The 27,270-nt window shown below is 25.8% G+C and overlaps 1 protein-coding gene across 1 annotated transcript in view; it reads right to left on the bottom strand.

The window, feature by feature from the left end:
• The window catches only part of LOC110282549 (WD repeat-containing protein 76-like), a gene marked incomplete in the record, with an annotated part of 51,910 nt that extends 24,698 nt beyond the window's left edge, over positions 1-27,212 (bottom strand). Inside the window, 17 exon segments of the mRNA XM_071185224.1 lie at positions 4,666-4,787; positions 7,310-7,430; positions 9,875-9,936; positions 10,017-10,103; positions 11,501-11,524; positions 12,365-12,388; positions 12,590-12,616; positions 13,141-13,167; positions 13,368-13,394; positions 13,855-13,881; positions 14,243-14,281; positions 16,110-16,142; positions 17,421-17,549; positions 19,631-19,787; positions 19,883-19,980; positions 22,685-22,796; positions 27,062-27,212. Coding sequence (XP_071041325.1) covers positions 4,666-4,787; positions 7,310-7,430; positions 9,875-9,936; positions 10,017-10,103; positions 11,501-11,524; positions 12,365-12,388; positions 12,590-12,616; positions 13,141-13,167; positions 13,368-13,394; positions 13,855-13,881; positions 14,243-14,281; positions 16,110-16,142; positions 17,421-17,549; positions 19,631-19,787; positions 19,883-19,980; positions 22,685-22,796; positions 27,062-27,084 — 1,139 coding nt within the window.
• Positions 27,213-27,270: the final 58 nt, after the last annotated feature.

Below are 27,270 nucleotides of genomic sequence, written 5' to 3'. Positions count from 1 at the left end.
TTAACAATAAAAAGTAAAATACTGCTGAACGCAGAATATTCATTTCGGACGAATAATGGAAGAATCGTCTGCCGAAGACAATATTTAATTAGTTTACATCTATCTTTCTTGTTTCCTACCCTGGGAAGGGTTTATTCGATTAACAAAACAATACTGAAGATAAACAAATTTGTGAAGGGTCCAACTAAAAGAAAAATAATTTTGTGAAGGGTCCGTTTTTAAGTTAAAATATTTTGTGAAGGGTCCGTTTTTACGAAAAGATATTTTGTGAAGGGTCCGTCTTTACGAAAAGATATTTTGTGAAGGGTCCGTTAACGGACCCAAATTTCTTCTAAACAGACCCCTGATTACATTTTTTATAATTATAACAATGACCAAATCATAAAAAATATAACAAGTTAACAATGACCAAATCATGTAAAATATAAAGATTATTAGAAAGTTATTGTAATTTTAAATTGCATGAATTACAATATAAAAATTAAGAAAACTTACTGAAAATTTTATTGATAATAATGAGTAGAGCTATGATGTTGATTGATGATCAATACCTTTCTTTTTATATCTGTTTGTTTTTTTATTAATAGGGCCTTATTCACCTTTTTGAAATAATTTTTTCCTTTCATAATAATTATTTCATCAGAAGTTATTATGGAGAAATCTTCAGAGGAACGCATTGATCCACATTGGGCTGCCTGGCCAACTATGATGATGAATTATTTATGAATTTCGGATATTTTTCATTTCAAGAGCAATTTTCTAGTGAATTAAGTTCTTTCTTTATGAATGAGTGTATGTTTTTTTATTATTTAATCTGGTTATTTTAAAGATCTCCCAATAACAAAATTGAATATTAAACACAAGATGTTAAACAAGTTTTGATGTTCAAGATGTAAGAAGTTGCTTTTGAACAAAAGTCATTCTTTTAATTTTAAGAATATGAAAAAAAGTGAATAATGAAACGCGATTTTGTTGTTCCCGAAGATTGTTAACTAAAAATTAATAAATTAGTATTAATTTTTATCAGGTATTTATTTACATTTTGAGAGATCTCACGTCATAAATTACACATTTATATTTAATATAACCTTGTTTTTTTTATCAAATTTATAAATAGATGTTGCATTTAATACAGATTTTAAAATAAAAAAAAAACAATTTTTTTTTTAAATATATTTAAAAAAAATTTTTACATTTCAAAGGGCATAATTTTATACTTTTAGGTTAATCTTGATGGTTTTTACTTTTTAAAGGGCAATTTTTTCATGAATTTCTAACAAGTTCTACAACTTGGCATAGTAAAAAAAATATAGCTAATATATTTCCTTAATATGCTATATCACACAGACCAAGAGTTTTCATTGTGACTAATGCAACACACTAAGTTGTCATGATGTGAGATTTAGAATCGCTGTGAGGGGCTCAAAACTTTAATTTTAACATTCAAACTTTTATTGCAATCTGCCACAATTAAAAAAAGTTTCTGAGTAGGTTCAAGTAGGTTTCATAATTATACATGCAAGATGTAAGTATCCTGTTGTAAGTAAAAAATCTAATCCAATCCAGTGATTGATTCAAAAGAGGTGTTCCACGGAGGGATCTGTGGATGGGTCACTAGGGTTCTAAAAGTTAAGACTTTTTTTTAACCATTTAAGATTTTTGAAAATGGTGCTTATATTTAGAAATAATCAATAATTCATTACTATTTATTTAATATTAGTTTGGTTATTTTCAAGAAAATATTTAAGTAAAATACCTGTAGAAAAGAATTTAAAAAAAAAAAGGAAAATATATGTTTATTCTTGAAGCATTGAATAAATTATGAAAAGGAAATGCATTTATAAAAAAAATTACATCAAATTAAAACGTACAATCATTACATAAGTTTAAAAATTACAATTTTCTTTTCATCGAACTTTTCAATTCAAACTTGCTTCCCATTTTTTTTAATACTTTTTTTATTATTAGCAAACAAATTAATTATTAATTGTTACAAATTGTTCAGTAGAGAGTGCTCTAAACAAAGCTAAACTTATAATAAAACTCATAAAATCCGTCAGGTTTGAAAATTGGTACTCTCATAGATAAATAGAAAAAAAAAACAGGAAAAAATGCCCCCCAAAAAAGAACTATAAAAAAAATAGAGCATTAGGAAAAACTATATAAAATGAACATCACAACACAAAATTTAGCTTGAAAAATTCAATATTATGAATTAAGTAAATATTATGCATTAATTAAATACTACTAATTAATTAAATTTAGTAAAAAGTGTACTAAACTCATAAGCTCACTCATATAGCTTTAGTAGTGATTTTATCTTTTACATGTTTGCACCTTCAGATCTTAGCCTTTTTGAGAATTTTCGATGAAAATAGATATTGTGGTAAATTTGCTTTTAAAATGTTCAGTACAACAAATGCTAACACTTCAAACAAAGCAAATATGCTTAATTAGTCCAATGACGTTTTTAATGGATACATTTTTGATGTGTTTGTTATAATTAAAACGTTCTATTGCAAGCCAATGAACTCAATTTGTAAGAATTTTTTTCACCGAAATGAAACAAACTTCAACTGTTATAAATTTGTTTAAGTTAAAAGAATACATAGACATGCATAAGTAAAACATTCTAAGGCAAAAAGTTAACTAATTTATCTTAACGACACTGTAGAAGAACTAAAAGATAGCATAACCAAGTAATATCAATATTTTACCTTGAGGAGTTAAAATCAGTCTTTACATCCATATGACACGTTTAATTGGTTTTTTATATAAATATAATGGACTTTTGATAGGCATTCAGTTTTATTTAACCTTTTTAAGCCTAGACGAAATATTTGTTACTGTTAAAAAAAATTTCTTTTATAATATTTAGACACAGTATTTGAGACTACTTTTTTAGCCCTTTAATGAGAGTAAACAAACATACACCAAGCAGCCATTACATTATGACCACCCTCCATCTCTAACAATGGGCTCGCCCAGGTTTTCATGGTTTCTCGCCCAAGAACAATGTTTTCATGGAGCACATTAAGACCCATAATCCTCATAGAACAATCCCTGACGTCTGTAAGCTACTTGAACATAGTTGCAGACCAGGCTCACCCATTCATGGCAACAGTTTTTCCTGCAGGGGATGGTGTTTACCAACAGGACAATGCACCATGTCATAAGGGTCGAATCTTCATGGATTGGTTCGAGGAACGTCCCAGTGACTTTCAAGTCATGTCTTGGCCCCCAAATTCACCTGACCTTAATCCAACAGAGCATTTGTGGTCCTACTTGGAAAACCAAATTCGGGAAATTCGAATTCTTGGAAATATTTAATGCATTGAACCACTGTTGGTGCCTAACCTCTTACCATTAAAAAATTCGAATTATTCTTATAAATTTATGATATTTTAATTTGAAATTTTTTAAATTCTGACAAGTGCATACTAGTAAACATTCAACACAACAAATTTCACATATCTCTTTGTGGGCTTCAGGTGCTTGCTTGCCTTTATGAAAATCAAAAAGTAAAATTAGTCAAAAACGCTTATTTTTGTCCTGTATATTAAAACTGACAGACTGACTGACTTACAGAAATTTGTTTCTATAACAACCTAATGGTATCAACCACAAGCTTTTTTAATTCAATCTAAAAACTAAAATACATCAGGATTATTCTCGTTACATTTGGTGATTATTTTTCAAAAGATTTGTACGAATCATATTCGAAAAATTAGTTATGCTGAATCTTGTTTCTTTAAAAAACCTTAGTTAAAAATAATAGCCAATGATTGCTACAAGATGATGATATTTTGATTGCTACTTACTACACTACATTGAAAAGAACAGCATTGAGCTACTAACTAAAAGAAAAAAGTTGCATCTACAATAGTTTCATTACTTGTAGTGTGTTAGTTCGAACCAAATACCTGAATTAAAGGAACCTACAACTGTCTCATGTATGCTACTTTATCAAAATTTTTCTTAAAATAATAATTTTCAATATGAATGCATTGAACAACATTAAATGACTTATTAGTACAAAGTATATTAAACAACTTAAAAGAGAGAGTTTATATTTTTGAAGGGCTATTAAGATGATATTTTGATTTTGATTGCTACTTACTACACTACATTGAAAAGAAGAAGAGCATTGAGCAACAAACTAAAAGAAAAAAGTTGCATCTACAATAGTTTCATTACTTGTAGAGTGTTAGCTCGAATCAAATATCTGAATTAAAGGAACCTACAACTGTCTCATGCATGCTACTTTATCAAAATTTGTCTTAAAATAATAATTTTCAATATGAATGCATTGGACAACATTAAATGACTTATTAGTACAAAGTATATTAAACAACTTAAAAGAGAGAGTTTATATTTTCAGAGGGCTATTAAAAATTTTTTATCTTACACAGTAGGCAGCATTTAAAAAAAAAGTTTGAGAAAATATAGATTAAATGCTGTGAATCGACTGTCTGAATTTGACGTTCAGAAATGATAAATTAAAATAATAATGCTTTCGGACAATCGCAATTTTTCAATTATTAAATAACAAATGATTTATTTTTTAAAATAATAATCTTATTAAGGATTTATTGCAAAAGAAAAGATTCTGTTAGCTTTATACTGTATCAATGCAATTTTTATTTTATGTAAAAGAAATTTTACTTTGTATTAGAAGTCTCTTCTTTTATCTCCATATCCATGAAGTATTTATCATAGTCATACAAGGAACCTTTTTCCTCTGTATGTAAGGCATCTTCAAATGAATAGACGGAAGGTATTTCAGGCTGTAAAAAGTGACAAAAATCTTTAAGTGGTAAGTTACATATTAAATTTATATTGATAAATCTAAAAAGCATATTTTTCAAATGTATTGCTTATAATTAAAGTCAAAGGCACCCAGAAAAATTTTTTCAACAGGAAATGCTCAATGCGATATATCAAATATCTTGAATATGATTTTATATTTTTACTTTTTCTTGAGAAATAATTTTAGATGCAGGCATCATATATTTTCGCAAAAAATTTCAATAATTTAATTAAAACCTACTAAAAAAGTTTGGTAATAAACTACACTTTTAACAGCATTTAAATTTTTAACAAAAAAGTTATGCTCGATTTAAATATGTTGCTATGTTGATTAAATATGTAATAAGAGCAGAAAAAAACCAGGGAGTATTAGCGTCTAAATGTCCTATAATTTAAAGTTCCAGTACTAAGTTTTTTTTTTTTGTACCTTCTAATAAACAAAGAAATATTAGTAAATTATAGAATTAAATAGAAAAATTAACTTTTGTGCCCATTTTATGAATCAGGTGGATTCTATATAACATACAAATAAGCATTATTTCTAATTTTTTAAGAATAAGATAAAAATAATTATAATTACAGCAACAAAAATTGCTTATTTATTAGATTTCCAGGGGTTCAAATATACCCTCTTCTCTTCAAAAAAAGATCACTTAACAAATCTTTTTATTTTCACTAATATAATATACTTTCTTTTGATAAAGGCTATTATTTTATCTAATTTGGCAACTCTATAATATGAGAGGAGGAAGTAATTCATCATCCATTAATGTTAAAATTTTATTTAATTTTATAAAATTTGTTTAAAAAATTATTAAATATAATATTTAAATTGGAAATAGAAATTTATACTAAGTTGCAATTTTTATTTAATGCTGACCACATAGCCACAATTATGCCATATGGTGGATTCTTAAGCTCCATGACCACCCTGCTTACAATGGGCTGTTGTGGGAACACTTTACTTTTTTTTTAAATGAAATTTGAATGATTCTCATTTCACACACATTTTTATTCCTTTACACTCTAAAACATTTAACACCGTAAAAATTTACTTATCTTAGAATAAAAATAATATATTAATATACATTAGATAAGTTAACATATATACTCCCAACTAATTGAGAAGTGTTAAATAAAAAGCATAAAAGTGCTTTACCAAAGGGTAAAATGTCGAACCCTTTATCACTTTGANATAATTACAGCAACAAAAATTGTTTATTTATTAGATTTCCATGGGTTCAAATATACCCTCTTCTCTTCAAAAAAAGATCACTTAACAAATCTTTTTATTTTCACTAATATACTTTCTTTTGATAAAGGCTATTATTTTATCTAATTTGACAACTCTATAATATGAGAGGAGGAAGTAATTTATCATCCATTAATGTTAAAATTTTATTTAATTTTATAAAATTTATGTTTAAAAAATTATTAAATATAACATTTAAATTGGAAATAGAAATTTATACTAAGTTGCAATTTTTATTTAATGCTGACCACATAGCCACAATTATGCCATAGGTAATGATATGGTGGATTCTTAAGCTTCATGAGCACCCTGCTCAAAACGGGCTGTTGTGGGAACACTTTACGTTTTTTTTTAATGAAATTTGCATGATTCTCATTGCATACACATTTTTATCCTTTTACACTCTAAAGCATTTAACACCGTAAAAATATACTTATCTTAGAATAAAAATAATATATTAATATACATCAGATAAGTTAACATATTGAAATACTCCAAACTAATTGAGAAGTGTTAAATAAAATTTGTCAAAGTAAAAGTGCTTTACCAAAGGGTAAAATGTCAAACCCTTTATCATCTTGAACAAAATTTAAAATCTTGTAGAAAGTTGAAAAAACTCATGTTTTATTCCATCTTTACAAGTCTTAAAAATAGTTTAATACAAGCAATAAAAAAATAATAATAACAATAATTTTCACCCTTTACCACAGAAAATGCTTGCATAAAATGGGAGGCACAACCCATAGCCTGTATGCCACCATATTGAACTTGAGGTTGATCGATGCTTACATTAAAAAATAGTTCATTCTAAAAATTAGAGGAATACTTCATGTCACATAAATGCCCCTAACATCTAGTTAATGTCACAACATCTGGAATCCAATGAGTATTCAACAAAATTTATTTAGCATAAAAGAAAAAAATTTAAGGTTAGACTTAAGAACAAAAATATCAAATCTAAAAACTTATTACTCTTTGAAGTAAAACAGTTTTAATAAATAATTCAATTAACAAGGACTAAAAAGATAAGTATATTATAAGCAATAGTTAAGATAAGGATTTTATGAAAAAATTTAAAATTATGCTGAATTAATAAAAAACAAGTTTACAGTTGAAATAATAAATATAAATATCATAATCACTTGAATGAAAATAATTATTTTAAAAACATATTTTAGATATGGGAGATTAATAAATTGTTACAACAAAGTAAAAAACAATTTTTAAATAACTAAAATGAAAAGTTACTTTTTCATTAGAGGTAGTAGCATTATCATAAACTTTGGCTTCAAGAGCTTTCTCTGACAAATTTATCTTCACGTTTTCCATTCTCTTGCTTTTCCTTGAAACTTCAAGAATTTCTTTGGGCCTTTTTAAAAATAAATTGGACATAACTAAGTTAAACATTTTATTTATTAATATAACTGTGATATAACAACTACAACTTCAACTGCACTTGCTGGATTGATGTATACAAGATGTAACATCGTGCTTCATGTTTCATGCTAATAATAAATACTAATCCTAAATAATGTTGACTTTGTTTATCATTTAACTAAAAGGTTATTAAATAGCTACAAAGACACAACAATAACTCTAATAAGAAACTAGTACAATTTAAACTAAAAGTTAATTTTATTTTATTTTACTAATAAAAACATTTTAATTGCTGCAGATCTGAATAGATGACATTAAATATAATGTTTATTCTCAAAACAACACAACAGCAATACATTTGTTGGAACTCTTAAAGTAGGAGCGCACAACCTGTGGCCTGCAGAAGCATTTGAGCACAAAGGAAAATTTTTTTAAAAAATAATATGCATCGTGTGTAGCCAAATCTATCGGCAAAAAATAAGCACTTTATAACTCTCGCAAAGAACTCCTTTCTTGATTATATTAGCCATTATAAAAGGATCAAGAGATTTTTCAGTTTGATATCAGAGGGTGGAAAATGAAGCCTGAAATTGAAAATATCTTGTAAAATCTAACAAAGTTGCACATGAGAAAGCAATTATCTTCCCAAACCCAGCTCGGTAGGCACGCATGCAGACTCACAAGTTTTCGCCAAACATGTAAAATGAGTGGCGGTTTTAAACACTGTGGACCGACAGTACGCTGAAATAGATTGCGGTTAAATGAATTGTGAAAACGTTCAGTAGAACAATGTAAAAAGCACACTTTTGCATAATGCGTGGCAAAAATCAACATGGTAAAGAAGAAAAAAATTTATGTGTAAAGAAAGAATTTTCACTTTTAAAAAACTTCACTTTTTAAAAACACAAAATTAAAAAAACACCTTTAAGGGCTTTTAAAAAGAGAAAATCAAAAATAAGCAACTTTAAGCACTTTTTAAAAATTCTACGCACCATGATACGTGGGAAATTTTGAATCGCACATATGAGTCATCACTTTTTGATGCGGACTATTTGTAAATACTAATATAAATTTATGTAGCTTCTCAATAGCTTTTTTAATGGTTGTTGCAATGGAATTCTACAGAACCCTAATATTTTTAAAATTATATTATGTTTTAATGTTATGTTTATTATTATGTTTTAATGTAATGTTTATTATTAATTTAAAATAAAACTGAGATAAATAAATCTAAAATCTCTATATCTAGTTTATCTATATCTAGTCTATCTATGTAAACAACGCCCCTCCTCACTTGTCTCGAAAAGTGGCAGTGACTATGGTTACGAGGTTTAACTATTTCAAGTAAGACGAGGTTTAACTATTTCAAGTATTTAGAACAAGTTTTGGCTTGGACCAGTAAAAGGAAATGAATAATTTTTCTTTTGTCTATTGCAAAGCTCCCCTCTTTGAAATGAGTCATTTCTTATTTCCATAGCAGCAGACAGCCATAGACTTTGTGGAAAGAGTAGTTTTTAATATAGACAAACAATAATAATCACTTCTAGTTTTGTTACTTTTGTTTGTTTTTTAATTACTTTTTATCCCTCATTACAAATGTCTTTATAAGTAACCTTTTCTTTGACATATATTCAAAAACAAAATATCTTTTAAATATGAAATTAGCATTATTTTTCAATATATTGCCAAAATGCTAAAAACAAAACACTTAAATAAAATAATCATTTAACTACTCAAATGCTTGAATAAATTTGATAAACAAAAATTTCCAATTAAACTGTTGACAGATTGAATAACAAGGAAATAATTTGTTTTCAGTGCAGGTTATATCAGTGAACAGAGTTCTGGCTCAACAGTTAAAGAGTTAATTACACATTTATTATATAGAAAGTCCATTTGAAACTTAATAGCTGCACCAAATTCTTATAAAACTTTTTAAATATACAAGAAATTGGGTAATGTGTCATCTTTTGAGAACTTTGTTTTTCTTAAAAAATCTTGCTTTATAAAACATGTTTATTTAAAACATAACAGAATTTTTAAAATTTTTTCTAGACATTTTCAGATGACATAAGAAATTGAGACACTGAGAAAATTATGATTTGTTTTTATCAATCACATAATTTTTTATCCAGAGCATCAACAACTGATGAGTAAAATAAAATCAAACTACAAAATAACTAAATTTACAGTTAATTTAACTTTAGTTTTTAAGGTTTCACAAATATAAAGAATTTAAATAAAATTATTTCAAAAATTTCATATTTTGCACTTTATAAAGACAAGTAGAACTGAGCATTGAGAGATCCTGAAAATTGTTTTCTTGACTAATAGTAACTGACATAGGTTTTAACTGATTAAGAAGGCCAATAATAAGAAAAATATTTCCTTTTAGTTTCCTTAATTAATGTTCCATTATGAAAATTAAAAACTTACTTTGTTACTCTAGGTTTCCTTTGAGTTTGAGATTTAGCAGTTTCTTCAAGCTCATCCACAATCTAAAATAAATTATTAATTATACTTTTTAAAAAAATGCACAATGAGTTAATTGTTATAGATAGTTGAATATAATACATACTTCGTCAATCATTAGGGATTTCAAAAAGGCCATTTTATCATCAAGATGCTTTTGTCTTTCTAGCTCATAACTACTTAGATTTTCCGTCTAAAAAAATCAATGATCTTCATAAAAGGAATGAAACATTTCTTTTCGGCAAATGATAACACAAGGGAAATAAAATATTGGATTAAAAAAATCATAAAAATAAACAAATATCTCAATCATCAGAGTTAAAAGAATTTTTAAAAAAGCCATTTCATCATGATGCTTTTGTCTTACAAAGTCAGAACTATTCAAATTTTTAGTTAAAAAAAATCAATGACATTCACAAAATGAGTAAAACAATTCAATTGATAATTATTTTGAGCAAATGTTAAAAAAACTGGAATAAAGGATTAGATTAAGAGAATAAACATCCATAATAAAATATTACAGTAATCAAATTTAAAGAATTTCAAAAAAGCCATTTTATCATCAAAATGATTTTGTCTTATAAGCTCAAAACTACTAAGATTTTCCATAAAAAAAATCAATAATATTCACAAAATGAATAAAATGTCAGCAGTATGATGTAGGCCTTTGAGCAAATGTTATAACCAGTGGAATAAAAGATTGAATTAAGAGAATTAAACTAAACTCAGTGGCGCAACAGCCCATAGAGAGCCAAGACCTACTCTGTGCCCTTCTCAGTTTTTTTTTACCTTGGCTACTGGGGAGCAGAAGCAGAGTACCCAAGGTCAATCACCAGTACCAAGGTCAAGGTACATTGATGGTCAATCGAATCAAGGAATCCCTAGAGTTTAGTCCCCAAGAATACTTGGTGATCAGTTTATCGACCCACCAAAGGGATGAAAGGCAGAGTCAACCTTGCCCAGGATGGAAACATGTCAATGTGACTAAAATGTGAAATTTTTATAACAAATGATTGCAATAGATGTTAGAATTATTTAACTCAAATCTCAATAACCGATTACTGCCTTATACTGCTGAAATTCTAAGACTGGTTATTTTTAAAGGTTTTTGAAGAAAATTGATGAGAAAATTACCTAACTTTTGGAGTTAAAATAAAATTCACTGACAATTCCAGTTTTTCTCCATTTTCCCTGACCCAATGGAACCCTGTTCGACTTTATGTCTTATTATTCTTAAATTATTAACATAGATTAAAAAGTACAGAAAACAAAAAGAACAAAAATAAAAATTACTGCTATGTATACTCAGAAACCAATTGTGTTTCTTTAGAGATCTAATAAAAGTCAGAAAACTTTTATAAAGTTTCGAACTCAACCATATATCATTAATCAACTTAATCATCATTTACTAGTTATTTAATTCTATTTATAAATTAAATAAATTTTATACAGCAACAACTTTTTCCCTTTCCAATTTTCCCTCTTTATAGCTCCTTTCATTTTAACTGGTAAAAAGTTTAAACAGTAACAACATTACAATTCAAAAAATCAACAGGAAGAAAAATATATTTATAAACAAAAATAACATACCTGCTTTTCTTTTTCTTTCTTTCTCTACAATAAAACGCAATTGTTAAAATTAATATTAGTCATAAACAATCCAAATTTAAATTTTTAAACAACAATTAAAACTAGCACTAACAATTGTAAAATTACTAGTGACTGTTTTTTAATGTGAAACTGGCTAGCTAAAAGGTTAAACAGAATTAAATCTTAAAAAGTTTAAAAATCTTATAAAAGGACAGTATTTTACTGTCAGATGACAAATATTACTTAATTTACTACTGTCTATAAAAATTTATACAGAAAATAATCTAGATCAAAATTATTTAATAACATCCTTGCCCTTTCCCTTAATTAATCAGTAAATATTAAATTAACAAAAAGTTAACATTTATGAGAAAAAAATAAAGATTAAAAAAATAAGATATTTTCCTTTCAAAAGCAGGAAATCAAAAAGCCATTGCCACCGTCTTGTCAATTAAGTAAGAGATTGACTAAGATTTCTTAATTTTTTTTTTTTTTCATTTGTACATATCAACTGTACATGCCTTCATTTAATTTATCTTTTATTATTGCTATTTTTTATAAGATATTCAAGAAAACAATTAATTTCTTGAATATCTAAATTAAAATGAAGCAAATTTAGTTTTATCAGTTTTAGTTCCATTTTGAGTTAATGTTTTAATTGTTAATTTACCTCTTTGTCTTTTTCTGTACTGGTAAATTAGATTCATTTTCTGATTATAATTTTTATAAGAGGTATAGTATTCATTTGGATAAAAACTGCTGTTCAAATATATTAATTAATTCTACACTGTGCTTGTTATTGTTGTGTGCATAATAACAGACAGGAGAATTTTATTTTTGTAGGAATCAAAAGATATACTAAACCTGCTTTTCTTCTTTCAGTTTTTTCTAGAAAAAAACAATATTAAATTAAGAATAAAATATATTTATAAAAACAAAAAATAAAAAATTTCTAAGAAAATTGCATTAAAAGAAATTTAAAACTACATTACTAGAAATTTAAACTAGATCACAAAAAATTTAAAATTACATTTAAAATGTAATATGGGGAAAAAAATTTATAAAAGAAAATCAAAAGGTATATTATACCTGCTTCTCTTTTTCTTCAAGTTTTTCCTGAAACAAAAGGCAATTTTTAAATTGAAATTCAGTTTAAAGAAAATTTATGAAATTTAAAAATACGAAGAAAAAAAACTAAAATAAAAAATTATAAATTATTAATGATGGAAATGAAGTTATAATGGTTGGAAACACAGTGATTTGTAAATTAGATTCATTTTCTGATCATATTTTTCATAAGAGGTATAGTATTCATTTGGATAAAAACTGCTGTTCAAATATATTAACTAATTTTACACTGTGCTTGTTATTCTATTTTTGCACTTGCTGTTAAATGTGTTTGCATGCTCATTACTAATTTTTATCTCATTATGGAAAAACAAATCATTTCAAAATTAACTACAATCAAAAACAAAGATAATGGCAGAATAGAATGAATACAATAACTTGGTAGAAATGTTACCAATTTATACTGTCATCATGAGACAACAATACTCTCTGCTGTAGAAAATAACAAATTACATTACATAATAACAGAGAAGAGAATTTTATTTTTGTAGGAATCAAAAGATATATTAAACCTGCTTTTCTTCTTCTTTCAGTTTTTTCTAGAAAAAACAAATTTTAAATTAAGAATAAAATATATTTATAAAAACAAAAAATAAAAAATTTCTAAGAAAATTGCACTAAAAGAAATTTAAAACTACATTACTAGAAATTTAAGCTAGATCACAAAAAATTTAAAATTACATTTAAAATGTAATATGGGAAAAAAAAATATAAAAGAAAATCAAAAGGTATATTATACCTGCTTTTCTTTTTCTTCAAGTTTTACCTGAAACAAAAAGCAATTTTTATATTGAAATTCAGTTTAAAGAAAATTTATGAAATTCAAAAAAAAAACTAAAATAAAAAAATGATAAATTATTAATGATGGAAATTAAGTCGTAATGGTTAGAAACACAGTGAAGTATAAAACTGATTAGATTAATAGTAACCAAGAGCTAAATTTAACTAAAGGATAAAAAAATATTATAATTCATAAAACATGCAAATAGACAATATTTGCAGATAGCAAAAAATTTCTAATTTACTAGTCTTTACTAAAATTTATTTAGAAGTGAAATTATTATGATGTTCGCCCTTATTTTTATAATTTGTTCCATTGCACTAAAAAAATAATATAAAAATTCTGAAGAAAAAAATACATAAATTAACAAAAATTATTAGAGTACATTAATAACAAAAAAGAGATAATTATTCCCAAAAAAATTTTTTCACAAGATATATTTTACCTTTTTCATTCTCTCTCTTCTTTTTCCCTACAACAAAAAACATATATTAATATAATAATACTTAATATTAGCTTTTAATGATATTTGTTTTCACAATTTTGGTTACAAATTGTTTTGCATTTCAAGTATTGAATGTGAACTTCTATTTTTATTTATTTCCCAAACAGAGCTTTAGAGCACAAATTACACTTTTGTTTTGTTAAACAGTAATTCACAGAAAAGCAGAGTCTTGGAAAGGAAAAAATAAGAACAAAGAGAGAGGGAAATTAAAGAAAGAAAAGAAACAATTCGAAAATATAGTAATTTTCAGAAAATTCTAAAGAATTAAAATAAAATTTCACATAGAAATAGCAAGGTTTTAAAATCTAAAATAAAAACAATTACTTACTGGAATATTCTTTTCTTCCCAATCAGAGTCATCAGACTCCTTAAAATATACAAAATAAATTTTAAAAATTAGTTGTGGTTCATAAAAAAAATTAAGTGGATAATAAAAGCAAATTAAATATGAAAAGCACATAAAAATACAACTATATTAATAACTTTAACTCTTTTGTTTCTTTTTATACATAGTTTACTTTTATAAAATACTTTCTTTTTACCATTTAGAACAAGAATAATGTTACTCCAAATCAAATTGGCGTTTCACATTTTTAGGATGTAACAAGAAAAATTATACTTATAGTTTGCATATTTGTAAACATTTTTGGGTCTTTATCAAGCTGGCAATGAAAGTAAATTTCCCATTCAGACATTTGCTAGATCTATTACTAAAATTAAGCTTCAAAGTGAAACGGAAGTTTACAGTAGGACCTAAATTAGCTAAAGAAATTTGGACAAAACCAATTTTGGCCCAAATTATTTCAAGATGTATAAAGATTATCAAGATAGTGGGGTTATAAGGCTAACTTCATTTCCAAGCTATTTTTATTAATCAACTCTGAAAAATCAAGGTTTTTTTTATCACAGTGCTACATAGTTTTTAAACTGAGTTTTAATATCACCACTTCAAAACGCCTCTTTATCAATGATGTATAAAGATATTTATTACATTATGATGCTTATTACTTAAGATGTATAAAGATATTTATTACATTATGATATTTATAACTTAAGATGTATAAAGATATTTATTACATTATGATGTTTATTACTTAAGATGTATAAAGGTATTTTTTACATTATGATGTTTATTACTTAATATGTATAAAGATGTTTATTACTTAAGATGTAAAAAGATATTTATTACTAGAGATGTATAAAAATATTTATTACATTATGATGTTTATTACTTAAGGTGTATAAAGATATTTATTACAAAATTTACTTGCACTATTGCCCCAGTTAAAGGTAGTACTTCGGTTGTGTTTTGAATTTACAATTTATGCTAAGCAGCATATAATTCTGAACTAATCTAATTCTGCTAGTTGATTTCCTTTATTTATACTTTTCTAGGAACTTTCTAAGGCTTTCTTGTAACTCCATTTGCACTAGGATATTATATTTTTCTTGCACAAATAACACAGCCCTTTTTAGAAAAATGAAAAAACTATACAGCAAAATAAAATTTCCATGACAAACTTGTTTCCATGATTTACATACACTGCTAATTTAAAATAAAGAAAAAATTAGTACAGGAAAACCTAGAGTAAACTGTGAAGTTTCAAACGCATAAAATGTTTTCAAAATATTTAAATGCAAACAAATTAATGTTGCAGTGTACTTCTTACAGTGTAATCCTAATATAATTTGTTTGCATTTTGATGTATACATTTGTTTGCATTTTGATGTACAGGCATTTGAAACTTCATGGTTTACTTTAGGCTTTTCTGAAATAACTTTTTATCTACAGTTTATATCTTAAATTACTAATATAGGTAAATCAAAATTTGCTGTGAAGCATTTTACCTGGCCGTATTGCGTTTTCTTAATGGTAAAACTAAGATGCCTAAGAATGCCAATGAAATGTAATAAATATACAACTTTCACATTTCTTTCATTTTCACAACTTTCATAAAAGTATGATAAACAATTTCACTAGCTAGCAAACCATTCATTTCTTATGCACATAAAATAGCACTGAAAATGAGGGTGAAAAAAATAAATACAAGCATTTAAAAAAAAACACTTTGGAAACAATTTAAGTTAACATAAGCAAGATTAGAAGAGATAAGGTTTGACTAATTTTACTGAATAAAACCTCACAAACCTTAGAAACATGTCTGTTAGAGTATTAAAAAAACAATAATGCATACCTCATAGGAGAATTCTTCTTCACTTGTTTCTTCCTATAAAGAAAAATTCATTTTTTACATCATTTAATATTTAATAGTTCTTTTCACTTTGCTACTTGCTATTCACTAAAAGTGAACTGCATACTAGTATAATTATTCTTATACTATTTTTACCTGAATTTTATTAACAATCAATTCTTGGATTTACTTCATTGCGAGTAAACTGATGAATAATAACAGAGTGACAGAGCCCTAGTATGTTTCCAATGCATTTTCGTTGTTTTAATATTTATTCAGAACCCACTTTTATCCATTTATCTGATTAAACCATTTATATCTAATATTTCCTGCTCCAAAGCAAAAAAAAAAAAAATTAAAGAAATGACTACAAAAATAAATTATTGTTAGAAGAGGTAGGTAGAATGTGATTCACAAATTATTGTCTAACAGGGGTGATTGTGAGCCTAACTCAAAATTCCTGAAAATTTCTTGAGTAAAATCATTAATGACCCATTTCAAAAGATTAATGTCTTTATAAATTTAAATCATTGATATTTTCAAAACATGAAATAATATGCAGCATAATTTAAATGAATAATTATGTATAAGTTTACTTTTATCTCTAATCCCATTTATTTTTCTACCAAAATAATATTTACAAATGAAAGAGATACTGAGTGTAAATTCTAGTTCTAATATTTTATTAAAAATATGCAAAATATTTTATACATAAATGTGATCAAGGATTTCTAGAAACTTCCCGATCGAAAATTGCGAAAAATCTGGAAATCCAGAATTTTTTCGGAGCACAATCATCTCTAGTCTAAAGCAAAATGGAATTTAAAAAATCATTAAGTTTAAGTAGATTACCCTTTCAGAAAAGGACTGATTTTACATTTGTGCCCCTTTCTCTCATTAACTTTTATGAAACAAAAAAAATTTTTAAATATTTGTTTTGACATAACTTGTTCTTGCAACTAACTTCTAATTTTTAAAATAAATTTTTAAAAAAAATTATTATTACTTTTTACGGAGTTTATGCTTCTAAAAAATGTTGAATGAAATGGTATTTGCCTTACAACTTAAAAACAATAGAGCAAAAAAATGCATGTTCAGATTCTGTAAATGTTCATAAATTGTCACTTTTATGCGTTAATATGAAATAATAAATCTCAAGTGAAAAAGAACATTGCCATGATAATTATTTTATGTATAATTTAAGTGAGCTGACACATATAAAAAAAATAAGCAGTTTCATAGAAATTGCATACATAAGAGCTTGAATGAGACAAAGAGACACAGTATTCAATAGAAATAATAACATTTAAATACTTTAAAGTTTGGATCACTTTCATCATTCGAAACTTCTACAATGTCAGAGTCATGATCATCGGAACTCTCGTCAACTTTTTTACCATTGGTAATTTCCTTAATATCAGAAGCATCATCATCATTCTCTTCCTAGAAATATGTATCAGTATGAAATATGAAATAAAACTTATAGAAATAAAACTTACAGAAACAGGGTAGGCAAGAATTATAATTTTTTCTAAAAATGAAGGAAATTTTTTTTTTTATTTAAATTGAATTTTTTATTATTTAATTCAGATTGTTCTACACTTACCAATTAAAACTCTGATAAAGTATATTAAAAATGCTTAATTATATTTAAAAATTATACTTCAATTTAAGCTGCATAATATTTCCAACTGGTGGAAATTATTAAACAATTACCGAAAACTAGTCACTGAATCAATATAATTATTTGTTTTTATTAAAGCTCAACACCTTTATGAATAAGTAAAGACAGACATAATTTATCAATTAAATATCAATTGATGAATGATTTAGATAAGGAAAAAAACAACTATTTATAAGTGTTCTTGACAGAACTTGACTTTTATTCTTCAGGTACGCAAACTAGTATTGAACAAGTTTCTAATCATAAAACTAAATGGATATAACTGAAATAGGTATAATTGAAATTGGTTTATAAAACAGAAAATTATCTAATATACAGCTAATAAAAATTTAAAAGTTTATCTCACTTTTATCAACATTTAGTCACTTTCTGTTATTTATTTATCTTTTTTGACCATTAAATAAACAGTTACAAATGCAACCCATTCTCAATATTTATCAACAAAAAATTTTTTTTAAAAAAACTAAATGTTAATTAAACTAAGTTCAATGATATGCAAGCCCAAAGAGGGCCAAGGCCTACTGTGCTCATCTCAGTGCTTTTGACCTTGGGCTCCCAGGTGCAGGAGCAGATGTCAGCCGAACGCAGATTCCCCAACATTAATCAAATAAAACTTTTAATAAACCACAACTACAGGAATATATTTATTAAATATTATTATATTGTATAAAAATAGCTTTGACACAAACAATGACTTATTTTGAAGGAAAAAAAAATCAGGTTAATTAAGTCAATGATTTTTTTAAAAAAAAATCCAATTATTTAAATTATATCAACCTTCTACAACAGCAAAAATTACACTAATTTAAAAATTTCTACAAACTGTAAGAAGTGTGTGTTTGATTGTTATTAGATGGTGCTGACATTGCATGCCTATACTGATAAACTTGTTATTTTCAGTTCATTAATGGTGTCTGATGTTTTATTGTGTTATCCTGATAAATACATCTCAACAAATAAATTTTTGTAAATGTATTTTGACAATTAAACAGTGTATTATAAAAAAATATATATAGTAAAGCCTGAAATATTATGTTTAGATCAAAATTGACGTTTTTAATTCAACTATAAGGTTTAATATGCATCATGTAATAAAAGCTTTTTTTAATGTGCAAGGTTTTATATTTATTAACATATTAGTAATACTCCAACCATCCCTTATACTTTACCATTGCATCCCTTACCGTTATGTCTTTTACCATTACCATCATTTACACTTTAAATGTCACTTTTTCACAAGCATTAACCTTAAGGAGTTGAAGAGTCTGCTATAACAAAAGGTATAGCAGATATATATGAAGTGCTACAAAAGATTTTAAGCTATATGATTTCCCTGGCAATGAAATTAATTTAATGAAATTCACTTTATTCTGACTGGTACAAAAGAATGTTAATATTTAAGAGAACTGAAAGTAGCCATTAACTAAATCAATTTTGAAGATTAATATCATCATTAAACTCATTTGAAATTTTGAACTTTAATATCTTTGCTGAAAACTGTAACCAGTTTTTATCAAAGCTGCATCCAGTTGTGGGTTTGATCAGTCAACTTATAAAGCAGATAAAATAGGTTGCTTCTCCATAGAGATAATTAAAATTTAAATTAACTTATTAATTACAAATACAAATTTTCAATATAACAAAAAAATAATTTGTAAGGTTGATATAAACATATTGCTATTGCTTTATTTTTAACATAAATATTTAAAAACAATTTGTTGCATAAAAAATTTATTTTTCATAAGTAAAAAATCCTAATAAAAAATTTTTATCTCAAGAAATAATCAACTTTGAAATGGAAAAGCAAAATTAAAATAATAAAAAATAACTTAATACATACTTTATATCTTTGCTTCTTTTTAGAACGAAAGTATTGCTGATCTACTTTCCTTTTTTTTAGTTCATGTATTTGTTCTCTAATTTTGTCTTTTTCACAGTCAGGTATATCACAATTTTTTCTGGAACATACCATTAAATCACAAACTTCAACAACTAAGCTAAAAGAACAATAAAAGAGATAAACAAACGATACAACAAATAGATAGAAACACCAAAACAAAATAACTAACAAGTATAAAATTAATTTAAATACTTTTTGTCCCAAGATAAATTTCTTTCGTCTCCATTAACACTTTTGGAGTTCATAGTTGGTAAATTGCATTCAGATTCATGATCAGACTGTTCAATAATCTGAAAAAAAATTTTACAACATGTCAAACTTTCATTGTTACAATCAACAGCAAACAAGATCATTTACCACATTTACGAAAATAAAATATTCATATGGTTTTTACATAATCCAAAGAGAAAAATCTGTTATTGCATGTTACCTTAAAAATTTCAAAATTGAGCCTTTTAAAAAATATGATCGATTTCACAATGCATTTTAATATAGTCCTAGGGAAAGACTAAAAAAAAAAAAAAAAAAAAAAANCCGAATAAAATATTGTTATCAATACATTAAGCTAGCATAGATATATCAAACAGAAGCAGGACATAAATAACAACTTGAATACTTCAGAGGTTAACATGTCAATATAGTAAATAAGTAACTCAAAGAAACCTTCAGTTTCTTTGAGTTACTTATTTACTATAATTGGTAAAATATTACTTGAATAAAATAGTTCATTCCTTTAAAAATATACAGATTTTAAATAAAAGTCGACATATCAAGCACTCAAAAATTGACACCCATTTTTAAGCTCTTGAAGCATGTTGACTGCTATTTTTTATAGATTATATTTTGATATCATTTATCTATATATTTTTTGAAGAGAATGAAATATTTTATTTAAGTAATGTTAATATACTGTATAAATTAAATAATATAATAGCATGCAAATGGGTGAAAAGCAGTATTTGTATAAAATTTTTTCAGCTGCTTATTATTCTAAATTTTAATCTAAAAACATTGCCTAAATTCACGGATGAATATAATAAAATTCAGACACTAATGTAATAGCCATACTTGCTTAGAATAGGACTCTCCCAATTAAAGCCAAAGCTTTGTCAACAACAGTTTGAAAGACTTCTTATAATGCCTTCAAACTTTTGGAAATTTTTTAAAGTTTTTCAGTATTAGTTTATGTGTGGTGGAAAAGTTTCAAACATCAATTACATGAGTGTAGATATAAAAAGAATTTTCTCTAAATAGACTTGAAAACTAGAGGGTCTAAACTCATGACCAAAGATTAATTAGACATACACAAAACTAAAATGAAACACGTGAATATACAACTTTTCAAAACTTCGATTTCTCAAGAACATTCAACCAATTTTGTTTAAATTCTATATTTCAACTTATAACACGCCTTTCTTTAAATTGGTGGGGAAAAAATTGTATGCCATACAATTCCAAATTTTTTCTACTGCTATTAAATAAAATAATTATAAATAAATATTAAAAATTATTTTTTGCATGGAATTATCTTCAGATAATTAAATGTTATAATTGTGTACAAAACTTTTTTAATTCCCTTAAAAAGTTTGTGAGATATGGCGAAATACGCAAAGAGTAAAATGAATATTAAAGGTTTTAGGCTTTGAGCTGCTGTCTTGACTAAACTATTATGACCTCATTTTCTGGATTCTCTTATATTTTGAAGGTTAGGAATCCCAAACCATAAAAAAAGGTAGGTTTATTCAGAGAAAATTTTTTTTAACTGATTAAGTAACTTAAAATATCACCTTCACAAATTAATTAGCATATTTGATATACATTGAAATCAGACACAAAGATGTCTTTTTTTAATTGATTTGCATGCTTGACCCTTAAAATATAAGGGGTAGCTACAATATGACAAATATTGTCCCCACAGTTTATTTGGACACCTTAACGTTAATTTTGCTTTCTGTATATTTTGCCATATTTCGAGAATTTTTATGGCAAATGAAAAAAAATTTGCACACAATTATAAAATTTGTTTATTCGAAAATAATTTCTTGCAAAAATTACTTTTTAATAATCACTTATTATTTTAATTAATAATGGTTGAAAAAGTACTGTATTGCTATGTATACACATTTATACATAATTTTAGAAAATTTAATTTTATATTGCAAAATACAAAATGTGAAAGAAAAATTTTTTATATATTTTCTGAGTTGTCAAATTTTTAAAAAAAATTAGGTTTAAAATTTAATTTTTCAGAACTGTTTGAACGATTTCGCCCAAACTTTTTTTGCTTTGTAAAATTTCATACATTCAATTCAAATTCCATTTAAAATTGCATATCTTACATTATTAAATAAAATATTATTAAATAAAATAATTAGTGATTGCTAAAAATTAGTTTTTGCATATTAATTGTGTACTAAATTTTTTTGACTAACTTATACAGTTTTTGAGATATGGCAAAATATGCAAAAAGTGAAGTTAGCATTAAGGGGTCCAAACTTTTAACCACTTTCCTGGCTTAACTATAGACATCATATTTCCCAGATTGCAGCTACCTTCCATATTTTGAGGGTGGGGAATCCAAATCCATAGAAAAAAAGGGCATTTATTCAGCGAAAACACTTTTTTGTGTTCAATTTCATAACTTAGAATATTCACTGAGACACATCCTCTGCCTTAAATTCGCTTGGTTTCACCAAGCAGGCCCGGTAGTTGGCAAGCAACATTAGAAACACCAACAAAAAACAAACTTTTAAAAATTGCTCTTATTGTTTGCTGAAATTTCAGCTATACAAGTGCTTTTAGAACTGAAATTTAATACCTTGCATTAAGGTATATTCAACAAAAGTAAATTACAAATAACGATAAATTATTAAAACTCTAAACAACCAAACCTTATTTGAGTCACTTTAATATATTTTACTCATACATATTCTGCTTATGGATTTTGCAAAAACATAAATAAAAAAAAAACAATGAAGGAAAAATTCAACATACTGCAATATCATTATTTACATCAGATTGAAAATTTTCTTGTGGTTGGTCATCATGAGAATTTAACTTATGTGCAGTAAAACAAGTTTCTAAATCACACAACACTACACCTAATCTAAAAAATAATAATAAATTATTACATATATAAAATTGGATGCAGAAAAGCAAAAGTTCAATAAAATAATAGGATAGGTGTCATTATCAATAACCCCCTTTTAACTCAGTTATACCACTAGACTAGATTTCGGAAAATACGAGTCTCGAGAATTTCAAAGTTCTAGGTCATTTATAACCAAAAGCGTGCCCCTAATAAAAATAATATGAATCTCTATTTTGTTTTCTAATTCTTCTTTTCTCACCAATTCTCCTCAATTATTATTTTCTTTTTTCACATTGGAAAATTTCGAGTTTTAAGGGACATGTTATAACTTTTTTATGCACCTCATCTATGATTTTGGCACATTTGGCATGTAGCGCACAAGTGGAATCACTGTTTCTTATTATTATTATACAAACTTAATAGGATGACTATATTCGCAACAGACTGTATTTTCCTTACAGATGCAAACAAAGAACAAAAAGTTGTCAATAGTAGCAAAAATATCACAGAAAACCACAGTTAATAAAAATATTTCTTTTTCTCATAAAATGCTAATTTTAAAATAGTACCTACAACCATAAATATCTAATTCATTTGCCACCAAAAATTTCTCATAATGGGAGATTACTATATAATATTGATAAATTATTTAGTGGGTACAAGGTGATATTTTATACTACGTAATAAGTCTTTTTATCTATCAAACAAACACGCTAAATAATAATTATAAACATTTAGTACTAATTCACATTTTATACTAAGAGATTATTAACTATTAGTCTTAGTGAGAGAGTAACTATTAATTTATCATGTAAGCATCACAGCCTCAAGTAAGCTTTTTGTGTATTTAATGCACAAATCAGAAATTGGATAACTCTAATTTTATTTGAGATTAATAGAATGAGGAAGCACTTTGCATGCCAAGCATACTTGGTTCTCATTAAGATATAAATTTAGTTAAATTTTTATACTTAACAAACTATAAAAAAAATAAATTGGTGAACTTTTTATTTTATGATAGAGATTATTCAGTTTAATAGAAACTGTTCATTTAGTATTTCTGAATGCATCTATTTCTAATTTTGTCTTTTTCTTTTCATTTTTTAATTTTCAGTAAAAGTTCAACCATCTTGAATTACAAAAACTAAAAAGCTCAAGAAAATAGAAGTTTCAGAAACTTATAAAAAAAAAAATTTTTTAAATTTTCCTTTTACAAAAGATTGATTAGAAGTTCCAGAAGTGCCCTTTAATTCCACTCAAAAACATCCCCACCACGTTTGAACAACCTAAAATAGATACTGTAGTTCAAACGAACAACAGTATCTATTTCAGGTTTCAAAAAAGATTATACAGTAGAGCGCCAATTATCTGAGCCAGTTGGGTGCAAACCCGATTCAGAAAACAAAAAATATAGATAGCTAGGCAATTTCAAAAATGGCTATCAGAATGCTTCTAAGTAACTTTCCTTCAGGGCATTGGATTAGCAAGTATAATAAGGTCTATTAGAGCATATTACAAATAGCATATTTAAAAATTTTAATTTTTTAAAATTTAATTGGAAACTTGTTCCCTTATTAGAAATTTTTCGGGCTTGCTGTGATATACCTCTTTAATGCTAATATCTTTCTGCAAGATATTTAACCATAACAAATATACAAACTTCAAAAAAAATTATAACTGCAAGTTCAAAAAAATTTAATTAATTAAATTAATAAATAAAAATTGGATCAAATAAAATAATTTTTTTTAATTAAATATGTGATTTTTTTATTCTAATATTGTGGGCGATATTCTTCATTTTGTAGCAAGATAAAACACTAATTATTTCTGTGTTTGAATTTTATAATTCATCATAACATTAAAAAAATACAATTGTAAAGTCTACAGCAGTAACTGCCGATAAAAAAGAAAAATGACGAAATCACGCAAATCAGATTCTTCAAAAAGGGGTTACTAAAGTGTGTTTTCATTTTGAGATTTTAGTTGTTGTGATAAATAATATCGGATTTTAAAAGCTATGTGGAAATCAGTAGTAATAATAGCATGAAAAATTGGAACAAAAATTTCCACAGTAAAGAAAACCAAATTTTTTACTTCATTATTCTTTATTTTTCATTATTCTACAATGGAAAGGTCACAAGCATTTTTTTTCACCACTCTAAAGTGTGAAAAAGGCATCTTTTGAATATAATTCTGAAGAAAAGATAAAATCTTTCGAAAATTTCTGCAGAAAAGAAAAGCAAAACTTTTTATTTCCTAAAGGAAAAATCCTTCTGCAAGAACTCAGTAGCATTCTGCAACAATGTCGTCTGCCACGGGGTTAAAAACTACTAGACATCCACCTAGAAACTTAGTAAAAAGAATGTGAGGTTTTTTTCAAGGTCACCAAGGAACAAAAGAAGCCATTTTTTGAATACTTTTGAAAATAAACTATTACTATTACTTTATTTATTTTGAAGAAGGTGGGAAAAATACATGGTCCTTGAATGATCCGGATTATAAGACAATCTGGTAAATCGGTGTTCAGATAATTGGCACTCTACTATTGTCTACAAAATTTTGTTGTTTATAAAATTAATTGAAAGAGAAAGTACTATATAACAAAAGTATCTTACTCTAATAATACACTAGGTTTTACAAAGCAAATTTCAGTAAAATTCAACTTTCAAAGATTAGTCTGAAATTTTTTTATAATTGGCAATTAAATATATTGTAAAGCTTTAAAAATGTATAAAACTAATAATATTTAAAAGATTTATTCATTCAAAGGCTTTGTTGCTGATTTCAAACTATGTTAAAACTATTTAGTTTTCCATTATCAGAAATTGTACTACATTGCTTTTATTTTATTGTTGAAATAAATTTGATTATAAAACATAACTTTTTGTTACATTGGAATTTCCTCAAAATGAATTTTTCTTAGAATAAGATTTGATTAAATATGTCTAATTTAAACAAGCCTTTCATATTTGAATACCCAGAATCTCACTGAATACCCAAAGGAAAAACAGATATTTTGCAGAATAAAAAGTGAAATAATATCTTTAAGTATTACTATCTCTAAGTTAATTAAGACTAAGATGGACATTAATAGATAAAATCAAGACAGAACGAAAAATAAATGATAAGATACTTATGTTTAAATATTGATGTTTTAACTAAGTAACCATTAAAAAAATTGTAAATTAGTAAGTTCTTGACATTTAGTAGTATTGACAAAGTTCAATTACTGTCCTAATTGTTCTTTTTAACAATACAAATATTGTTTTCGTTTCATTGTTAAAATCAAATTATCTAATACACTGCATGTTTATCAACAACTGACTTTAAAAAATAAAAACATTTTCCACTTTTTATCATTCTAAAAAAATTCTGTTTAGATTGAGTAGTCCAATAGTTTCCCTTTCCCCAATAATCACCAAAGAAATTCTACGTATTGCCATAAATTTATCATAAGAAATCGGAATCATTTGATACACTTACAACAATTTTACAAAATTTCATTGTAAAATTCAAGTTAGGCTAAAAAACTAGAAGAAACTTATTTAACTGTTTACTTTATTTTTGAAAGACAGTGCTAATATGCTGATAAAGAAAATCTTCATTCAATATCAAATAAATTTTGTTTTAAATTTTAATTTGTTATTAAGTATTGTATTTTGCTAATGACTGTTTACAACTTGTCGACGCGATTGTTATCTTGATCTAGGAGCCTAAACCAAGAGGATAAGCAACAACACAACAGATTAAAACCCATTCTATGTAAAGAAATTTGATAGAAATAAAGTTAGGAGCTATAATAAATGAGTAGCCAGACATATCTTCCAAATAATTTTAGAAAAAAAAAATTAACGCAGTTTTATTAATCAGCTTGTATGTCCATAAAAACTCAGTCTAGCTTTGCAATTCATAAAAACCCTGAAATAAACTTAAATATGAAGCCTACACCAAAATTTCTATCTTAAGTCAATCAGATTATGCTTAGTGAAGCAAATGATATGAAATATTAGAGCTGGACCAAGCGATATAAGATTAAATTAAAACATAAAAGAATTATTCTGCCGTTTCCATTTTATTAAATTTCCAATATGTCAAGAACGAAGTAACCCATAAAATACAATAAAAATGCGTCAGTCAAATGAAAAAGTTGTGAAAAGGTTAGCAACTCAAAAATATCCAGCTTATTAACAGTTTAGAAGAAATGTTTACTAAAATTTGCTGCAGCTTTTAAAGTTAGAAAAAATTTATATAATTAAAAAAATAATATTAAAAGGTTTTACTTATTAGACAATTCTATTTCCATTTTAGTTTAAAATAAGTTTTGTTTGTCACCGAGTTGTTGATGTGTAAATATTGAGTACTGCTTGTAATATATACTTATTAGCTTATAGCTTTTTGCTAATGAAATGGTTTCAGATCAGACTACAGTTCTCACTGTACCCGAAAACTTCACGGAGGCGAATGAAGCTCTGATTGGTGAAATATTTGT

This window comes from Parasteatoda tepidariorum, chromosome 9, assembly GCF_043381705.1.
Source record: "Parasteatoda tepidariorum isolate YZ-2023 chromosome 9, CAS_Ptep_4.0, whole genome shotgun sequence".
In the NCBI taxonomy this organism is placed as follows: domain Eukaryota; kingdom Metazoa; phylum Arthropoda; class Arachnida; order Araneae; family Theridiidae; genus Parasteatoda; species Parasteatoda tepidariorum.
This window is presented reverse-complemented; position numbering and strand designations above follow the sequence as displayed.